Source organism: Drosophila rhopaloa, unplaced genomic scaffold (assembly GCF_018152115.1).
Source record: "Drosophila rhopaloa isolate 14029-0021.01 unplaced genomic scaffold, ASM1815211v1 contig_3, whole genome shotgun sequence".
Classification (NCBI taxonomy): Eukaryota; Metazoa; Arthropoda; class Insecta; order Diptera; family Drosophilidae; genus Drosophila; species Drosophila rhopaloa.
In genome coordinates this window covers 9,978,352-9,998,459 of record NW_025335123.1, presented here as the reverse complement: position 1 = coordinate 9,998,459, position 20,108 = coordinate 9,978,352, and the positions used below count along the sequence as shown (strand labels likewise).

The 20,108-nt window shown below is 47.4% G+C and overlaps 2 protein-coding genes across 2 annotated transcripts; one reads left to right on the top strand and one right to left on the bottom strand.

Moving 5' to 3' along the window:
- The first annotated feature begins 8,295 nt into the window (after nucleotides 1-8,295).
- On the top strand, nucleotides 8,296-12,424 carry LOC108049904 (cytochrome P450 18a1). The gene is made up of 5 exons (XM_017131302.2): nucleotides 8,296-9,163; nucleotides 9,952-10,073; nucleotides 10,168-10,597; nucleotides 10,702-10,966; nucleotides 11,382-12,424. Exons 1-5 carry the CDS (start codon nucleotides 8,773-8,775, stop codon nucleotides 11,788-11,790), a joined length of 1,617 nt encoding a protein of 538 aa, XP_016986791.1. The 5' UTR covers nucleotides 8,296-8,772; the 3' UTR covers nucleotides 11,791-12,424.
- An 83-nt stretch (nucleotides 12,425-12,507) lies between these two features.
- Nucleotides 12,508-15,589, bottom strand: LOC108049903 (cytochrome P450 306a1). The gene is made up of 3 exons (XM_017131301.2): nucleotides 15,084-15,589; nucleotides 14,864-15,012; nucleotides 12,508-14,336 (listed from the first exon to the last, which is right to left on the bottom strand). The coding sequence occupies exons 1-3, from the start codon at nucleotides 15,460-15,462 to the stop codon at nucleotides 12,948-12,950; spliced, it is 1,917 nt and encodes a 638-aa protein (XP_016986790.1). The 5' UTR covers nucleotides 15,463-15,589; the 3' UTR covers nucleotides 12,508-12,947.
- Nucleotides 15,590-20,108: the final 4,519 nt, after the last annotated feature.

The following is a 20,108-nucleotide window of genomic DNA, read 5'->3' as shown; positions in this document are numbered from 1 at the left end:
CTTTGATGATCACGGGATGTGTGTTGTTCAGTTCCATTTACGCAAATCGTCGGGTTCTTACAGATTCTGCGGAATATCTAAATTTATGCGTCGTCGGGGGGAGGGCCACCCCAAAGGTGTTTGAACCCCAGGTGACAGAGCCAGGGTGTGTAGTATGTAGTTCCAGGCACCACCTAGCCACCACCACCACCACCATCACCACCCTGGCTTGGACCCAGTGCCAGCCCGCTATGGCGCAATAGCCAGAACCACGGCAAGAATGCTAAACAAACCGCTTGAGATTGAGACTGAGATTGGGCATTGACGTGTTGCCAACTGTGGCATGCCCATGCCCATGCTCAAGCTCATGCTCATGCTCGGCCACACAAGCCCGAGCCGGTGATGCCTGCTCCGGCTCCGGCCGGAGGTGTCAGCGTCCGCGCTCAAGGCCGTGCTATGGCTATGTCTATGTCTATGTCTGTGTCTATGGCTATGGCTGATACTATGGCTAATGCTATGGCTATGGCTATGTCTATGGAGTGGCGCATCGCTCGTCATTATATAATCGGCAGCAGTTCATTTGGTAATTATAATGAGTCTTTCGGCTCGGAGCGCGGGAATGCGCGGCGAACCCGTTTGAATAACTACGCGAGGTGGGGTGGCAGGGCCTCCCCCTCTCAGAGTTCATTGCCACCCAGCCAAGATCTGCAGATGGTCAAGGGTCTTCGCCCAGTGCCACCTTGACTTTCGTCAGTGGATTACCCACATACTTGTATCGCAAGCGTTGCAAATATCTTTTCGACTTTTACTGACTTGATTCGGAATTCCTCCAGGATAATATCTATAACAGAATACTTGTTTGTATAATCGTATCACATAAATATTTGTAAATTTCCAAATAAATGTTAATCCAAATATGTATATTTGCCCTATTTTAATTTTGTTTAATTGATAGTTATATACTTTCATAAGCTTTAGAATGTTATAGTAAATAAATAAATAATTATCTGAAACTTTTACCTTTCCCCAATATAGAAAATATCATTTGGTCTTAAATGTATCTAGTAAGAGTCCGAACTTTTTTTTTGAAAAGCTTCTCATCCTGAAATGCTGAGGCTGTTGGTAGATCCCAAGACAGCGGATACGAATTGGCCTTTCCTCCAGCAGCACCTTCACTTTCTTTTGGTTCTCACTTCATTTGTTTTGACCCTGGGTCCGCATCGAACCAACACGCAGATACGTGGAGATACAAGGGCTGCGAAAGGCAGCCCCCATGAGTCATGGGTCCACGAGTCCACGACTCAACAACAGGTTGAATGACGTCTAGCCCCAACCATACACATAAGCCGCTACCTGCCCCCGGCCTCCAAACTGGCCCTTCTACCACCGGATTGCCAGATCGACAGATTGCCAGACTGAACGATCTGATCAGCAGATCATCAGATCGTCAGATCATCAGATCGTCAGATCATCAGATCGTCAGATCGCCAGATCGAAATGTCGCCGTTTTGTTTACGGTTTGAGCCGGGCCCTTAAAGCTGATCAACAAGCCAGCAGCCGCTGACAGTTTAATGAACCGCATATTCTGTGCATATTTACGAGCGGACCGCTCTGTTTGTGTTTTCGTTTTTATAATTTTTTTTTTTTTTTTTTGTATTTTCATTGGCCGCGAATTGTGGACGACGCAGTGGGTCCCACCCCCACCACCAGAAGTTTTCGTTGCATAATGCAGCGCAAACAGTTTTCCCTTTTTTTTTTGTTTCCCGCCCCAGACGAGTTCAATGAATTGCAGGCATTTTCACACGTACTCCTAGTTTGTTTAAAAAAATAAAAATTAAGAACCAGACCTCTGCAAAAGTGCAGGGGAGCCAAGGGAACAGGAGCGGATTCTGATGATCGTGCGCTTTCTTTAGGGTTCTTTCACGCCCGGCATGAATGACTCTTGGCTTACGTAAAACAACAATTTACAGTGTAGTACGATTTGTTTTATTTTGACCAGCAAATCCAGGAGGGCGTCTGATTTCGCTTGGCTTGGGTGACAGCCTGGGAAGTGGTAATACAACGCCAGCTGTTTGTTTGCAAGGATATAAATAGATGGCAAAAACTGGCGCCAAATTGTATCTTTTCTGTTGATGACATTATGAGCCCTTGTATTTACATATATGAAAGAATATAACCAAAGGAACATTATCTGTTTGGGAAAGAATTTATATAAACGCATTTATCTCAGAGTAAATGATCTCTACAGAAAGATCTCTATTTAAAAGATGAAAGTATAAGAGAATAAGCCCGGCTACTTTTGTACATATTATATAGTAAGTATCACATTATATAATAAGAATTTGTATTAATTAATAACCCTTTTAATTATATAGAAGGATATGTCAAAGGACAAGTAATCTCCGCAGAATCATATCTGATGATAAAATCGCAATATATGTGGCTTGGAATACAAATGAAAGGATATCTGCAGGGAAAAGTGATGCCCGCAGAGCAATATCCTTTTTGGGGATAACATGATGGACAGAACCCTATAATTTGAATGAAAGGGAACACGAATCATTTCTTATCCGGTGAGAAATGCCACTGCCCGACGTGAGTTGAGGCGATTGTATAATCGCGGTAGCGCACCTGACGGCATACCAGCACGAAGCTCTTCACATTTTTTGTCCGCTCAATTGCCGTGAAATTCTCAAGACGTCTCGAGTGGCGGCGTTTTTAGATTCTGCTTCTGGCCCGGCTTCGCGACATCGTGGTGTGATGGTGATGGTGATGGTGGTGAATGGAAACTAATGAATGCTCAAGGCCACAAGGATGAACTGGGCGGCGGGGGTTCAGTGAGAGCGAGGGGTGTGCGGGATATGCAGATGAGACTCAAAGCGTTTCGATTCGATTCCATTCGATTCGCATCGATCGGACGGACTGATTTATTTTTGTTATTGTCGCCGATTTCATAATATTCCACTCGATTCCCGTTCCACAATGTCCAGATCAGAAGCGTCCGCCTGCGACATCTTCGTTGTCATGAGGGTCTGGCGTTTATTTTTGTATTTATTTGTATTTTTCTCTTTAATTCTTCGTTGTTGTTTATGATTTTGTTGCTTACCAGGAATTCGAGTCGCTTTTCAAGTTCAAGAGCACCTCGATAATGAGGTGCTGCTTAGCATATTTCGCGCCACTACGAATGGTGTTCAGTGTTCAGTGTTTGGTGCCATTAGTGCCAATAGGACTATTATGGGCATTCTTCTTCTGCGCAGAACTTTCGGGAATTGTTTACACTTGTTTACAAATTCCAGCGACGGGTCATCGTCATCCCCCTGGTGGCATAAACAACAGAACCGGGTTCAAGGTAATCCACCAGGATGCTTAGATTTCGGGTGTGGGATCATGGCAACGCTTTAATGGTTTTCGCACGCATTTCAAACTACATTAATCTTCAATGAATTGTGATAAGAAAAGACCCATTAAGTGGAAAAATTGCTCTGTTGAATGCAAACATATATGTTGTATTTTGCAGCTTATCGCTGATGCATGCTTTTTTTCCCACCATGTTTCGACCAATTAATAGTTAAGTTCCCTATTACTTTGTTTACAAATATATGTTTTCAATAAACAAAGAAAGGTGACCCATAGCTAGGCACAGTACCTTTGTGCAGGTGATTGAATAATCATTTGTCAGTTAATTAATAGTACTTATTTTAACCAAAATAACCACAATATTTAGTCTTTAATTAGGTACACAATTCCTATTCAAAAAAAATTGGGATTTACAAAGCTGCTTCTCAAAAAATTGTATTTCTAATGCACATTTTTGAATTGGGTCTATTTCTGGTCCTTTTAATGATGTACATTTCTATTTAATTTATGCAACAAGTTCCGTACTGCTTTCAATGTTAGATTATGTATATACAAGTATGTACTTTTAGGCTTAAAAAGTTGAATAAGAATTAATACTTATATTTTCTCTGCCCCTGAATTAGTTATGCCACAGATCGTATTTAATAACATGCTCGTTATGAGCCGCACTGTAAGTGCAAATAGCGCACATGAAAACAATTGGCCAGCCAAATCACTATCAATCGATGATTGTTTTTGCCGCTGTCTGTGTTTTGTGTTTTTTGTTTGGTGTTTTGTGTTCTGCGGGACTGCACGTATTTTGGGAATGTGGAAGGCGTGCAGAGCGCTATCCGTTCATTGAAGACCCCTTTCCACTCCACTCCACTCCACTCCACTCGACTCCATTCGATTCCATTTGATACCACATCCCCATCCCAACACTAACCTGCGTTTGTGGTAGTTAATTCCGAGTGTGTGTGCTTTTTTGGCAGTGGCGAATTTGTTATTTATTGCGATTTGTGTTTAAGTATAGAATGGGGCTTTGTTCGGTTTCCCAAGGTCGCGCCGCGCATTAAAGCATCGCCGTCAGCATCAGAAAACAATTCTAAATATTGCATCACGAGCCAAGGAGCAGGGTGACACCGAAGATGCGATACCCTACAGGGGGTAGTCAGTATCCCCGTCTAAAATAGTGCTCGACCATAGAGATCGACGCACTCAAATATTCCCCATATACCTTACATAGGGTACTTGCAAGATAATACGCATTAGAATATATTGATAGAATTGCGTTCGCAATCGCTGGCGGGCCTTACTTGCGCATTAATTCAGTCTTTCCCCACATATGTATGCGCTGTGTGAAATCACGTTACTCACTATACTATATTCAATATAGCATATATATAGCATATATACTGTATACTTGTAGTATGCATAAATCGCACAGAGAGATATGAGTTGCGAGTGGCGAAAACACGTTATCAAATCGGATGTGTCGGTCCACAATTAATGATATAAGATGTGGTCTGTTGCCACGTGGGAATCACCGGCTATTCCTGGAACCCCATCCCCATCCCCGTTTCACTATCCAATCTCCAATATACAATATCCACTATCCACCATCCAGTATCCCATATCCAATGTCCAGCAACCAGCTCTTCGCATTCCTGCGCCGCCTTGGCCCGTCTACAGATTTCCTGATGTGATGCATACTTTGGCTGTGAGTCATCCAGCTGAGTTGCCCGGCGGCATCCTTGAAGGCCCTTCGTGACTGTACGCTTGGAGTCGGGTCCATTGGGATCTGCCCTCTGCCGACTGATGCCCAGTTGACTGTTTCCAAGTTGCCTGTTTCCAAGTTGCCTGTTTCCAAGTTGCCTGTTCTGCTCGCATCGCGACTAGCAGTCATTAGCCTTTTGGCAGCAGTTCCTGGAAACTTCTGCGCAATGACCGCACTCAAGGCCATTTAGAGAGAGAGATGAAACAGTTTTCCTGTTCTCGTTTTTCATTTCTCTGCTTCGTTGATCCTTAGCATAGTTGGACGTGGACAGGTCCTGCTCTGGAGTCATTGACCCCCGGGGCCATTGTCTCGTTTCAAGTGCTTTGTGTTTTGTATTTCCTAGACAGCCTTTTCGCTGGGTAACCTGAGTGTCCTAGGCTGCAGCTGGCGATCTCGATCTCGATCTCGACTCGGGTTCAATGACTACTGTGTCCCAATCTCGGCACTCTGGCATCTTTACCTGCCTCCGGGGCAAAGGGCTGTGGCTGTAGCTGTACTGACGATCGAGATCGATATTCCCTAGCTGTTACTCATCGAGTTTCTCTGGCGCGTGTTGGCCTTGATATTTGCATCTTCACATTTGGCATTTTGCATTTCGAATCGGGAATTGGAGACTGGGCACTGGGCATTGGGTACTGGGTACCCCATCTAGCTCCCTGGCTCGTGCCGTCTTTCGTCTAATGGAATCTAAATCGCATCGAATGGAATCGAATCGAATCGACAATTGCCTAACAACACACAGATCACAGATCCCCAGATCCCGGGTCATCTGTCCTCGGCGAGATACGTATTCGCGGTATTCTAATGGCGATTAAACAGAGCCGAATCGAAATTGAGCAGATGCAAATTAGTTCATTGGCCGCAGAACAGATATAAATTGTTCAAAAAGCAAAAAGTTTAACCAGCTGCAATTTGCATAAATATTTGTTAATTGTTTCTGGACACAACCGGATCATAGCTTTGGCATGGCTTCAGTCTTAGGGCCAAAAATATAAAACAAGTACAAGCCTTGAGCGATTCCAGGTAGAAGAACTGGGTCAAAGGCATCCAAATTTCTAGGGTTTTCCAGTGGGACGGCCTTCGGCGACTTCATGCTCAAGTCGATGGAAATGCCGCTCCAGTTGGTTTTTGGTCTCTTTAAACCAAACCGATTCCAATGACAACATTTTCATATGCATATGAATATTTCGAAATGTCTTTTGACTGTGCGTATTTTCCGTATTCGACGTCAGCCAAACCGAGGGTCGAACCTTGTCCTTAAGCAAAAAGAACCGGCATAACAGATAAATATTAAAGGCCAAAAACAGCCGAAAACAAACAAAAGCCAAGCCAAAGATACAAAACGAATCTTCGAGTTGAAACAAAACAGACACTTCTGCAGAATTGATTACAGATGCATTTGAATTTAAATTTTGAATTCCGAAAATGAGCTCAAATGGGTGTCTGTTGTTATTTGATGGTTTATTTCGTTATGGTGATTGTTAATATCGATTCTGAACTTGAATACGCTGCAAGCGGTTGACGTCACGCCACAGATTGAAATCCAGAAACCCGTTGAACGGCCCGAGGGAGTTCCAGTGTCCAGTGAAACCCCTCCTCCCCCCCCCCACTCCGCGCCCCTTTCTGGATCACTCCAGCTTGTTTCTAAGCCTCTCTCGGGCCCCCACTCGATCTAGATTGGCGATAACTCGCTGAAGGCTTCGCTATTGACCCAAAATGCAAATTTGCATTGGATTTCGGTCTTTCGATTCCGCTTGGCCCGAGCTGCAGACCATCCGCGGATGAGGTCTCCAGTGCAGCAGCTTCCGCCTTGCGGCTCTGGGTTGCTCTTTATAAAGCCGCCTCTCCTCGTCGCTATTTACCTATCGAATCGAATCCATTTCCACATCGTATCGCAGTAGATCTCGGTTCAGCGAACAACAATATGTTGGGAAATCACTTTCACAGATTTGCAACATCTTAAAATCAGAGCAAATTTAAAGCAGATCCACAGATATACGAGTACATGTAAGAACAAACAAAACAATGACGATCTCAACATTAAATTTTAACATTTAATACATTTCATTCATAAAATATAAACTAAATTGGACCCCAAGTAAACAACTAAAGGTACGGGCATAAATATTTAGCTGTTGTTAATAATCAAATGAATTGTTCTATGAATGTACATACATATGTAGTTAAAAGAGGATTTTAAAATAGTAATAGTAGTAAATTATGAATATATTGTAGTGAGCTGTTTATTTTTAGCTTTATTGGAAGAATCAGATCGCAGTAAAGAGTTATGATCGCAATATTTCATTATAACGCTAAAACATAAATATTAATATTAATGCAGAAAAAAGAAGACTTCTGTAAGGGATCCGAAAGTTAACAGCCATAAATATATTTAAATAACTATAAAGAAGGGGTTATTGGAGAATAAAATATTAAGTTGTTGGGATGATAAGACAAAAAGAAATCATTGGATTTCGACCTGGTAAGCTAAGAGAAAGAGAGAGTGAGAGTGTCGGCTGGGATCTCTTGAGCCCGTCTCTGTTGCGTTTTGCTCAAACCGAATGAGCGCTCGAACATGTTGGTTGCGGTTCGAAGTTGGATTGCTCGCTGCCCGCTCGATCGAACCGAGTGATAGTGGCCACTGCCGCCGACTGAGGCTGCGCTGCTTGTGAGTGTGGGGATGGGGGGTGGGGGGTTGTTTGAGGTTGGAACTTGTTGAACTGTTTGGCGCTGCTTCGTCTAGAGAGCTTGTGACCCAGGGCGGCAGAGGAGGGGGTGGGGGGAGCAAGGGCAGTGGCTGGGGCGGGGGCACAGGGCAATCCCCCCCTTCCCCCTACTACATAGATTCTTAAGCGACTTTGAGGAGGAAGGCAGAGCGGGACGGCTCAGAGCGGAGCGGGCCTCTGCCGGCGTCGAGCCAGAGCCACAGTCAGAGCCAAAAGCCAGAGGCGGAGGCAGAGCGCACAGACGCCAAACAGACGTCGTCGGGCGCTTGGAGCTGAAGAGCTGAGGCTGACGCTGAAGCTGAAGCTGAAGCTCTGAAGCTGAAACTGAAGCCGAAACTGAAGCTGAAGCTGAAGCTAAAGCTAAAGCTGAAGCTGAAGAGCTGCGGCGAGGTGAGGCGGTTGTGGTTCCGCCGAGAAGCCGAAGCCGAGACCGAGCGCCGCGCGCTTCGATCGCCGTCGATCACTCGTTTGGCGCTCTGCTCGCTCGCTCACTCGCGCGCTCGAAGCGGGCTCGAGTTGTTATAAAAGTGGCAAGGACATACGGTCGAGCCATTAGTCGAAAACTATAAACGCTCGACGCGAAATCGTCTCCGGGTCTCCGTCTCCGACTCCGTAACCAAGCGCCAACCGCCAACCGCCAACCGACATTCGACAACCGCCAACCGAAACTGTTTTCGTTACGAATAAATATATATATATTTTTTTTGTTTGTTTTTGGCGCCCATTCCCCCAAAAAGGAATCGAACCGTGTCGAAGGAGTCGAATATTTTTCGAATAATTTTTTTTCAAGTGCCAGTCAATAGCCAATAAAAGCAAAAGTGACCAATGGCCGAGGAGTGCAGTAAATAAGAGACACCACCACCAGCCAAGGGAAATAAGCCAAAGGCGAGAGCCGCCAAAAAAGAAAACCAAGTCAAAACCGCACAGAGAAGCAAAAGAAGGAGAACCACCACCATGCTGGCCGACTCGTACCTGATCAAGTTTCTCCTGCGCCAGCTGCAGGTGCAGCAGGATGGGGATGCCCAGCACCTGCTGATGGTCTTCCTGGGCCTCCTGGCCATTGTCAGCCTGCTCCAGTGGCTGCTGAGGAACTACCGTGAGCTCCGGAAGCTGCCACCGGGTCCGTGGGGACTGCCCGTGATCGGGTATCTGCTGTTCATGGGCAACGAGAAGCACACCCGCTTCATGGAGCTGGCCAAGCGCTATGGATCCCTGTTCTCCACGCGATTGGGCAGCCAGCTGACGGTCGTGATGAGCGACTACAAGATGATCCGCGAGTGTTTCCGGCGCGAGGAGTTCACCGGACGCCCGGACACCCCCTTCATGCAGACCCTCAACGGATACGGTAAGTTTCGGGAACGGAATGGCAGATGAAAACCCCAAAGAGGGAGAGGGGGTTGTGATATAACTGGGGGCTGATAGCCCGCTTACATATATTATTTATGTCAAATTAGTTTTTACTACTCTGTTTACTATGTCCGAGAATAGTATACGTTGCCTGGAAATATTTTCCACAAATCCGCTGCGAAAGCGAAAAGTTATCACGGCATCTGCGGGAACCAAGTCCAGGCTTTGCCCGTATATAGTATGCATATACACAGTACCTGTAGTGAGATTGTAGTGAGATTGCAAAGAATAATCAGACAAAAATGGGCTTTTAAAGCCACACAATTAAGTGAAGAAATTCCACTGGCATTTCTTTGTCGGCGGTTTATTTTCTTTCCGCTCTCTTTGATTTTCGATTTTCGATTTTATTTTTATTTTCATTTTTAATTTTATTTTGATTTCGATTGCCTTTAGCTGCACTTATTATGTATATATATATATAAATATACTGAATGATAAGGCATTGCGGCACTTTTTGTTTTCCTGCCGCAAAATCACGTTTTTGGCTTTTGTTTCGTTTTTGAATGTTGTGCATTTTTCGCTGGGATTTCTTTTCTGGTATTTCGTTATTGCCGGAGCCCCAAACAGTTGACAAAGTAGGGCAACCGTCCCGAGCCCATCAAGAGCCTACCTCAATTAAATGAAAAATAGCGACATAAAAAATTCAAAAATAAAGATAAGAGCGGGCACTCCCCAACCGATGCGATACGCTGCGAAACCACCTCTCATCCCGATCCCCCATTGCAGGCATCATCAACAGCACTGGCAAACTGTGGAAGGATCAGCGCCGCTTTCTGCACGACAAGCTCCGCCAGTTCGGCATGACCTACATGGGCAACGGCAAGCAGCAGATGCAGAAGCGCATCATGGTGAGTGCAGCTAATCCCGACCAGCGATCCGCGGAGCAGCAAGTAACCCCCGCCCTTTCCCTTTCTCTCTCTCTCCCCGCTTGCCTACCGACAGACGGAAGTGCACGAGTTCATCGGTCATCTGCATGCCAGCGATGGCCAGCCCGTGGACATGTCACCCGTCATCTCGGTGGCCGTGAGCAACGTGATCTGCAGCCTGATGATGTCCACACGGTTCAGCATCGACGACCCCAAGTTCCGTCGCTTCAACTTCCTCATCGAGGAGGGCATGCGGCTGTTTGGGGAGATCCACACGGTCGACTACATCCCCACGATGCAGTGCTTCCCCAGCATCTCGACGGCCAAGAACAAGATCGCCCAGAATCGGGCAGAGATGCAGCGCTTCTACCAGGACGTGATCGATGACCACAAGCGCAGCTTTGACCCCAGCAACATCCGCGACCTGGTGGACTTCTATCTCTGCGAGATCGAGAAGGCCAAGGCCGAGGGCACGGATGCCGAGCTCTTCGACGGCAAGAATCATGGTAAGTTGGAGTCCCTCCTCCTCACCCGTCCAAGCCCACAGCAGTCATTTCCAATTGGAACGCCATTGACCTTCAACCCCGTTGTCTCGTTTTGCGTTTTGCAGAGGAGCAAATGGTCCAGGTGATTATCGACCTGTTCTCCGCCGGCATGGAAACCATCAAGACCACGCTGCTGTGGATCAACGTGTTCATGCTGCGCAACCCCAAGGAGATGCGCCGCGTCCAGGACGAACTGGACCAGGTGGTGGGACGCCACCGCCTGCCCACCATTGAGGATCTGCAGTACCTGCCCGTCACCGAGTCCACCATCCTGGAGTCGATGCGCCGTTCCAGCATCGTTCCCTTGGCCACCACTCACTCGCCCACAAGGTAAGCATCGATCGAGATTGGGGGATTGAAAGGGGAGATTGGAAAGCTGGGGAGCAGGGGACCTGGCCAGAGGAGCTATCAGCAGATGGAGTGCTTACGCACTGGCGCGTGGAGATCTACGCAAATGCCGCGAGGTCCGTTCATTCACACCAGATCTCGGCGATTGCCATTCATTGTCGTGGCTCTCCATTCAGCTGGCTCGTGCCCCGGACCCCCTGCTGCCCCCCACCCAATCGAGACCTCACCAGTGCGTGGCCCACTTTTGTTCTACGACCAGATTAGTGGCAGTGCGCAGTGGGCCCAGCCCCTGCCTCTAGCTGATAATGGTCGATGCACCGATGATCACAGAACTAATCACAGTTTCCCCTTCCTGTCCATTCCCCCCTACCCCACCACCCCCCTCTCGCCCATACAGAGATGTGGAACTCAATGGGTACACCATACCGGCCGGCTCGCATGTCATCCCGCTGATCAACAGCGTCCACATGGACCCCAACCTGTGGGAGAAGCCGGAGGAGTTCCGGCCGTCGCGATTCATCGACACGGAGGGCAAGGTGCGCAAGCCGGAGTACTTTATCCCCTTCGGAGTCGGTCGCCGGATGTGCCTGGGCGATGTGCTGGCGCGGATGGAGCTCTTCCTGTTCTTCGCCTCCTTCATGCACTGCTTCGACATCGCCCTGCCCGAGGGCCAGCCGCTGCCCAGCCTGAAGGGCAACGTGGGCGCCACCATCACGCCGGAGGCCTTCAAGGTCTGCCTCAAGCGCCGCCCCCTGGCGCCCACCGCCGCCGATCCGCACCACATGCGCAACGTGGGCGCCAACTGAGGCGGTCTGCCATTTGGGCCGCTCCACAGAGCACGGTTTTGTTCCTACACACAAACAAAAAGCACACAACACAAAGCAGAAAAAGAAACACATTTGAGGAAGGAGAAGGGAGAGGCCACCTCCATTCTGGCCTCGAGCTATCCATGCTATCCATTTAGCCATAAGTTAGTAGCTATCCGCCCGCGGGAGGAGAGGGGATCCTGGATCCGGGATCCCAGCTTGATCCTGGCCAGGATCCGGACAAGACAAGGAGCAGAGCAGCCGGAAACTGTGACCAACACACAGAGGACTGCAACCAATTCTATTCTTTCACCCCCAAGAAGCTGTGTTCAACTAATTGTAATTAAACCCCTAGTTAGGCACCTTAGTTACGTTCGATTCTATTGCTAATGTTAATGTTTTTTATTATTATTAATATTATTATTATTGCCGCTAATATTACGATATGCTATGTCTAAAGCCAGCAGGCCGATTAAGTGTAGTTAGCTAACGTTCTTGTTTATTCCTAGTATTAGTGCTAGCTTAATGTCCAAACAACAAACAACAAAACAAACTGTGGTTTAGTCTTACAAGCACACATCAAAATAGGCAAACGATTCGAAATAAAGAAAAACGTGTGAAAAATACTTGAAAACAAAAACTGGGCCAAATCACTTTTAAATACTTTACTGGTGGACAACAATTGTGCCCTAAATGTTTCATTTAAAACGCCTTAAATCTCATCGAAATGTGAGCCACTCAAATGCGCAGAATTTGGTTTTAAAAGCAAGGGATCTCGGATTTATTATGTTTAGTTTCGAAAGGGTTTGATTTAAAAACAAAAGAAATTATTTACCATAAAATAATGTATGGAATTTGTTAAATCAGAATCCGTTTTTATTTTAATACTCTATCAAAGACACGCGAACGAAACTATTGATTTAAATCTTAAAATAACTTTTCATTTATTGAATTCCTTATTTAACATTAAAAGGTAATTAAATGCTTAGCGAATCATTGTAGTGAAAATGCCTCACCTTTAAATGTAGAAGGCCCAAATGTTTTACCCGCCCAAATAAAACACGCATTCAATAGACCCACCATTCACAAAAGGTTATAATATAATTGTTCAAGAAATAAAAAAAAATGGGATACGAATAGGATACCTAATCTGATACCTAATCCTGCTCCAACTCCGCTTTTGGTGCTTCGCGCAAGTAGACCGCCGGCAGCTTGGTGAAGCGCAGGGTGTGGGGCGCGGGGGTCAGGGTGATGCCGCTCTCGCCCTCCATGTCCACCTGGCCGCCCGTCGGCAGGTCCAGGTGGAAGCGCCTCAGGATGCGCCCCGCGAAGAGCGTGAGGATCATGCGGGCCATCTCGTCGCCAGGACACATGCGGTTGCCCGTCGAAAAGGGGATGAACTGCGGCGGTGCCGCATACGCTCCATCGGGACTGAGGAAGCGCTCCGGGCGAAACTGTTCCGGTTCGGGGAAGGCCTCCGGGTCCATGTGGATGGCCCACTGCAGGGGCACGATCATCGATCCACCCTTGATGTGGTAGTCGCCCATGGTGAAGGGCTGCTTGCTGCCGTGCGGAATGCCCAGCGGCACCACGCTGCGGATGCGCTGCGTCTCGGAAATGCAGGCCCTCAGATAGGTCAGCGGCTCCAGGTCCGCCAAGGTGGGAGCCAGTCCCAGCGGGAGCAGCTCCTCGTGCAGGCGGCGCTGGCAGCGCTGCTCGGTGGCCAAGTAGAGCAGGAACCAGCGCAGGGTGGCCAACGAGGTGTCCACTCCGGCACCGAACAGATCGGCGAGCAGGTGGCGCAGCTGGTCGTCGCAGTAGAGCTGCGAGTACGGGTCCCGGTGGATGAGGAAGTGCTCCAGAATGCAGTGTGGTTCGTACTCCTCCTCGTCGTCGTCCTCGTCGCTCTCTTCTGGCTCCTCTTCTGGATCCTCTCGTGGTTTCTCTTTTGGCCTCACATCTATCTCTTCAGCTGGCTTCTGTTCCTGTCCAGACTCCTGCTGCCTTTCCTGTCCAGACTCCTGCTCCCTTTCCTGTCCAGACTCATGCTCCCTTTCCTCTCCAGAAACCTGCTCCCTTTCCTGTCCAGACTCCTGCTCCTTGGCAACAGCTTCCAGCTTTGCCGCCTCCTCCGCCTTGATTGCCTCCTCCTGCCTGCGCTGCTCCCTCTCCAGCTTCTTCTTCTGGCGCCTCAGCTCCTGGCGCTCCTTGTGCTTCCTCAGCTTCTCCTTGAGACGCTTCTCACAGGCCTCCACTATGCGGTCGTAGATGGCGTGCGTCTTGGCCTTGCCCTCTAACAGGAAGCGGATGTTGCGCTCGTTGGCGGGCAGGTGCCGCAGCCAGGGCAGGAAGTTGACCACGCCCGAGACCCCGATCAGCTTGACGCCCTCCTCCTGCAGCCGCTGCAGGTACAGCCAGTCGGGGTCGTTCCGCTTGTAGGTGACCCCGAACACCAGGTCGTTGATGATGTTGCCCAGCGTGTGGTGGAGGGCCGGTTGCGGGTTGAACTCCGACCCACTGCTGTTTTTCCCCTCGGCCTCATAAAGCTGCAGGGGAAAAGTTAGGACAAAAAAACATTTCTCAATTGGCTTCCATAGAACCTCTATATAAAATAAGGTTACATTATAAACTTAACTTGACTAAGTCATATGATGATCTGATTTCAAAAGGGGCCATTACATTTTGTTATTCATTTTTCGAACATTTAAAAAATGTAAATACTAAAATTTACGACCACTAGAAACTAAATTATTTATAGAGATTAGAAGAGAATTAAACTTCGAATTTTTAGTTATATACCATGTGGAAATCCTTTCTATAAGGCTTTTTACAGATTTGACTTTACGCATAGCAAAATAGTTATCTTAAGTAATGGCACTCGAATTTTTCTTAAAATTCCAATAAATAAAGTTATTGGATTAGATTGCTGAGAAGCTCTTAACATTTTATATCTAAAAATTTGTTGTTAAGCCAGATTTGACGAAAAAGACATGCGAAAACATAAATGATTTTAATGCAATGTCGTAGTTTAAAGCTATCCAAATAATGGATGCAGTGCAGTGGAGCCACTTACCCGGACGCACTCGTCGACGCCCCGGGCGATGCGCCTCTCCAGCCGGGCACGCAGTTCCCCAGGACGACGGGTCATGCCCAGAGCCTTGAGCCAGTCGATCACCTCACGCCGCGCATTCCGCCAGATGTCACGCTGGGCGCAGATGATTCCTGGTATCCGGAAAGGAGGTGGGAGAAAGTGAGCCTTTAGAAGCTCTGGTCAGGATTAGCCGTCGTCTTACCAAATCCACCCATGATGCCGTGCGTAAGGTAGAGTGGGGCCCGGTCGGTCATCACGTCGCGGCGGAAGAAGTCCCTCACCAGAGCCGCATCCGACAGGACCACGGTCCGCACACTGCCCATCTTCAGCTCGAAGATGCCCCCATACCGCTTGGCCAAAGCCTGGAGCGATTTGTGCGGGGCGCGGGAGTTCAGGAAGGGCAGGTAGCCCAGCCAGGGCAGGCCCCAGGGTCCCGGGGGCGAGACTCCGATGATGTCGTCGTACTGGTGCTCGCACAGATAGAGGATCACCATGATCAGCACGCCCGGCACCACCAGCACACTGAGGCACTGCACCGAGGGCATCCAACCGGTGTAGCTCACATCGACGATGGCCGACATCACTTTCGATTTCCGCTCGCTCGCGCTCTCACTTTTACCTTGTTACCTTGTTCTTCTCCTGTTAGAGCCTCTCGGATCCCGACGTCCAGTCGCCAGCAGAGCTCTGCGATTACTGGAATTTCTTTAGAATTTGAAACGGGTCTCTCCTCGGCCAGAAATGCAAACAGGGCAGCGGCGAGCTGTCAACGTGTCTACGTCAGCAACGGGAACGGGATCGGGACAGGAAACGGGCACGGGAACGGGAAGGCCAGACAATGGTAACATCAGCAATATCAATACCCTGGCAGAGTCTGCTATCGGTTGGGTTTTCTGATTTCAGATTTCGGCTGCGAAGAAGGAGAGTGCGAAAGTAAAATTTAAAAACGAAATCGATTACCCGGCCACTGGTATTTATCATATGCACATTCATTACACCCACTCAACGGATTTGGCTGGCTGGGATCGGAGCTAGCTGAGCTACCTTTCGGACTCAATATGGGTATATGGGTATTCAAGGGTATTCAGATACCCTGCTGGCCCATCCCAGACTACCTAACTTCGCATACATTTATTCAATCGACTACCTTTTCATTTCTATATCTGCCACATTTGCACATTTCTTGTGTATTCCTTAATTTCGTGGCTGCTGAATTGGTTTCGATTTGGGTCTACCTAAGCCACAGGCAACCATAGAAAGGCCTAAGGAAATGTCTGGGTTTTTCCCCGCAGCGAACGAACAATCTGTATGATATGGATCAGATAGGAGTAGATATACTACAATGTCAAGACAACAGCCTCAATAATAATATAATATCAAAATGCATGGTTAATGTTGAAAATATTAATAACTAATTTGCTTGACCATCGAACTGTGTTATTTCTCTGTGTGGAAAAGACAAGGAGCTTCTATAGATGCCTTGGCCTGGGGATTTCCAGCAGCCTGGGCCGTCTGAGTCATGTCATGTGCTGCAACTTCTGGAATGGCGAATGGGTATGGGAATGCGTATGGGAATGGGAATGGGAATGGGAAAGGAAGTGGAAAGGGCTCGCGAGGCTGGACAAACAAGTTCAGGGCCAATGGCATGCGCTAAAATAGATCCGCCCGCCAGCGAGCGGGCCGGACAAAGGAGCAGGGCATCAAGATCTACGATCAGTGGGATCGCCGCCGCCTCAGCCGTGGCATTAACTTGAAATTTACCTGTACATTTTAATGACCCGCCAGTGGCAACGGGGCGAGAGAGATCTGGCTGCGTGCAACGGTCGCCGAACCTTTCCATTGTCCCGACACTTGGGACCAGGTCCAGTCCACGTCCACCAGTCCAGCAGTCTGCCAGTCCAGCGACAATGTTCTTGAGTGGCAGACGGTTCAACAGACGCCAAGATCATTGGCCTGTCGGGGCAACATCCTATGGCGAAGGGAAAGGACATGAACCTGAACCTGAACCCGAACCCGAAGACTGTGCTGTGAGCGGATGCTGGCTGTCAACGCGGCCTGAATTATTTTTAAACCCTTTTGACTGCCTTTTGGCTTGGCAGTGTGTTTAAAATAAAACAATCCGCAAAAGATCGAAGCTCGAAGATCCAAGAGGGGGTTGGGCCTGGCCATACAAATGGTTGGGGTCACCAAAACCTAACTTAACTAAAAGTAGTCAGTGTATTGGAATGTTATACCCTTGAATTTGAGCACTTTGACTACTTTCAAGCATTTCTCAAATGCTATACCCTTAAGAAGTCTGTGCTTCGGGGTCACCTATCTTTATGGCCTTCGAGTAATGTTGCATCCTGGAAATCCTGGCTAGTGAAACCACCAAATAGCAAACTTTGAAGATCAAAGAGGGCACGAAGATTGGGTTTGAGGTGGCCACCTCATCCAAAGAGATAGCGCACGACGCATTTCCACACAATCAAGCTGATATATAATGCGTCTAATCAGCGCATTGCGCACGAAATTTCGGAGTGTGCTGGAACTGGAACTGGAAATCGAAATCGAATCGAATCGGGGCCACCTCATGGCACCCAGCTCACGTGGCGTATTCGCGTTCTCTTATCAGGCACACAGTGACACGGGTTTCGTCAAGCGTTTTTATTACAGTTGCAACAGCATATTGATACTGGAGTGGGCTGGGAATGGGTGGATCACCACCCCCTCCCCCGCCTTTGGCTTTGTTCCTTCTGTATGACTGCATCCCATTATGTTTACTCTTTGCACACCCAATATTTTTTCAAAAGCGCACAACCACTCCACACCCCCTCCCGTTCACACCCGAACTGCTGCTGCTGCTGCTGCTGCTGCTCCAGTGCAAAAAATGTGTCAAGGTAGTTTGCATGCTTTATTTTTTAACCCAATTCCAATGTTTATACACTCATCCAATATATGTGTTTGGTTGTTGTGTTGCTTCTATGCGACGAAGCTTTATGGCACGCGCCGCGAATGGAATGGTAATTCAAGCACCGCACCACCCCCCTACACCCCTACCCCCTCACCCGCTCTGAATGTGCTGCGTCCGATGGTTTTTGCGACATTAATGGAGCACAAGCATCTCGCATTTGGTGGCAAAGTCCAAGGTTGAGCTCCAGAACCGCTGGCCAGGCCCTCGTCTGCTCTTTCACTTAATGTCAGCGCTTTTGCACGCCGAGCAGCTCAAGTCGCACCTCGGATACCCCAGCTGACTAAGCTCTACACTGAATGGCCAAACAGCGGAGGCAGTGCATCCGGCAGTCGGCTCCCTTGGCCCCCCCGCCCAGCGGAATGCGCCGACGAATCGGTAAAATCAAGACGTTCAAGCCGATCCGCAGAAGACGACACCCGAGTAAAGTCAGCTGCTTGTGGTCATCCGATCCAGATACAGATTTCGCAGGGACAGGGCACGTTGCATCTGGCGTCTCCCAAAAAAAACCTGCGACTTCGGCAATTAGTGGCTTTGTTTTCTGCGGTTCGTGTGCTTTGCGGCTCGACGGTGACTGTTTGCACGACGGAATGGATGTGATTGGCGTACGAAATCGCATACGAATTTTACAGATACCTTGACATCTTTCATAGGCCAAGCCAGCGTTCGTTTAACCCATCCAACCGACGGCTGCTACGGCAGCCACCCAAAGAACGTGCCGGTGGATTCCAGTGACTGCATTCGCTCGGCTCTTAGAACAGCCAACAGCGTTGGCAATAAAATTAAAAGAATTTACATTCGGTCACATTTTCATTTCATTCTCGGTTTCGATAGCCGCAGCTTCGGAATCAGATTTTTCGAACTTGGACTGGGATCCGGACCCAGACCACATACATCATTCCTGCTATAGTTCTTCATAATCCTCACATTTTAAGAATTCTCGCAAACCACTCTTTAAAGGTTTAAAATTTAACTTTAGGATAGGTTATTTACCAGGAATGGAGTTACGTCTCAAACTTACAGGGTTTATATTTAAAAGTACAATACAGGTACCTTGTTAGCTTATGTTTTTTTCCACTGACAGTAGATTAAAGGGTAAAAATCAGAAAAAGGCAATTTAGACTCTATAAAGTTTAGGAAATAAAAGCCAAAGGGGTGTTTCTAAAATTCTCAAACATTCACGGCCACAAATCGCGTAACTCCATGGCATCCATATTTGTAATTCTAGATACATTTTTGGTATGAGTAACATCAATAATGTTATTATAACTAATTTAATAGGGCTATCAATATGCAAAACAATTAAGTCTTTCAATAATTAAGCTATAATTATTCGAAGAAGGTTTTTTCTGCAATATTATATATACATACACTCATACAAAGCTTATACAAAATTGCTAAATGTTATGCCTTTTATATGTACTTCTAACATAGAAGAGTATTTTTTATCTGAGCTTAAAAAAGCTGTCAATACCTACAAAAAAAATAATTGAAAGGAATAGAAAAACTATTATTAAAGAAAAGAAAAGCGAATTATGGAGTGCAAATTTGTATAAATACAAAAATCCACGAATAAAGTACTCCACTGCCACAATCTAAACTGGGTTTTATTAAGGGGGTTATTTAATTTGGGCGATTTGTAGAATAGTATTATCTTCAAGTGAAAACTTTCTGTTTAAATAATTCGCATTATCAGAACCCCTGGAAGATTTAATTTTTATCATGAAGTGTATCTGTAGTTTGTGTAATTCAAACTCTAGAATTGCGAAAGTTAGCATATTACTTATGAGAATAAGTTCTGTTCTGTTCTGTCCGATCAGATCTGCTCCGATCCAAGCCGATCCAAGCCGAGCCGAGCCAAGCCAAGCCAAGCCAAGTCAGAGGCACAGCCAGAGCGACTGCAGCAGTTCAATGGCTTTTGAGCCATTTTGAGGTCAATGCACCCAGTGCCAGTGGGCTGCTGGGGTGGCGGGTGGCCAAAGATCGGGCCCCACAGCCGAAAACCTTGCGCATGAACGGATCCATGGACATGGACACACACTGGCCGGGCCAACAAGTTGGCCAGTTCGAGCCTGTCTGGCGAATCAGAAAATGAGAGCTGTCGGATATGTGGTCGTGTCTGTATCAGTATCTGCATCTGTATCTGTACAAGTATCTCCATCTGTTTCTGTATCTCCATCTGTATCTGTATCGGTATCTCCATCTGTATGTCGTATGCAAAAAAATGCATTTCGAATGTAAAGTGGGGACTTGGCCGCGTGTCTAGTTGGTTGCTGCCGC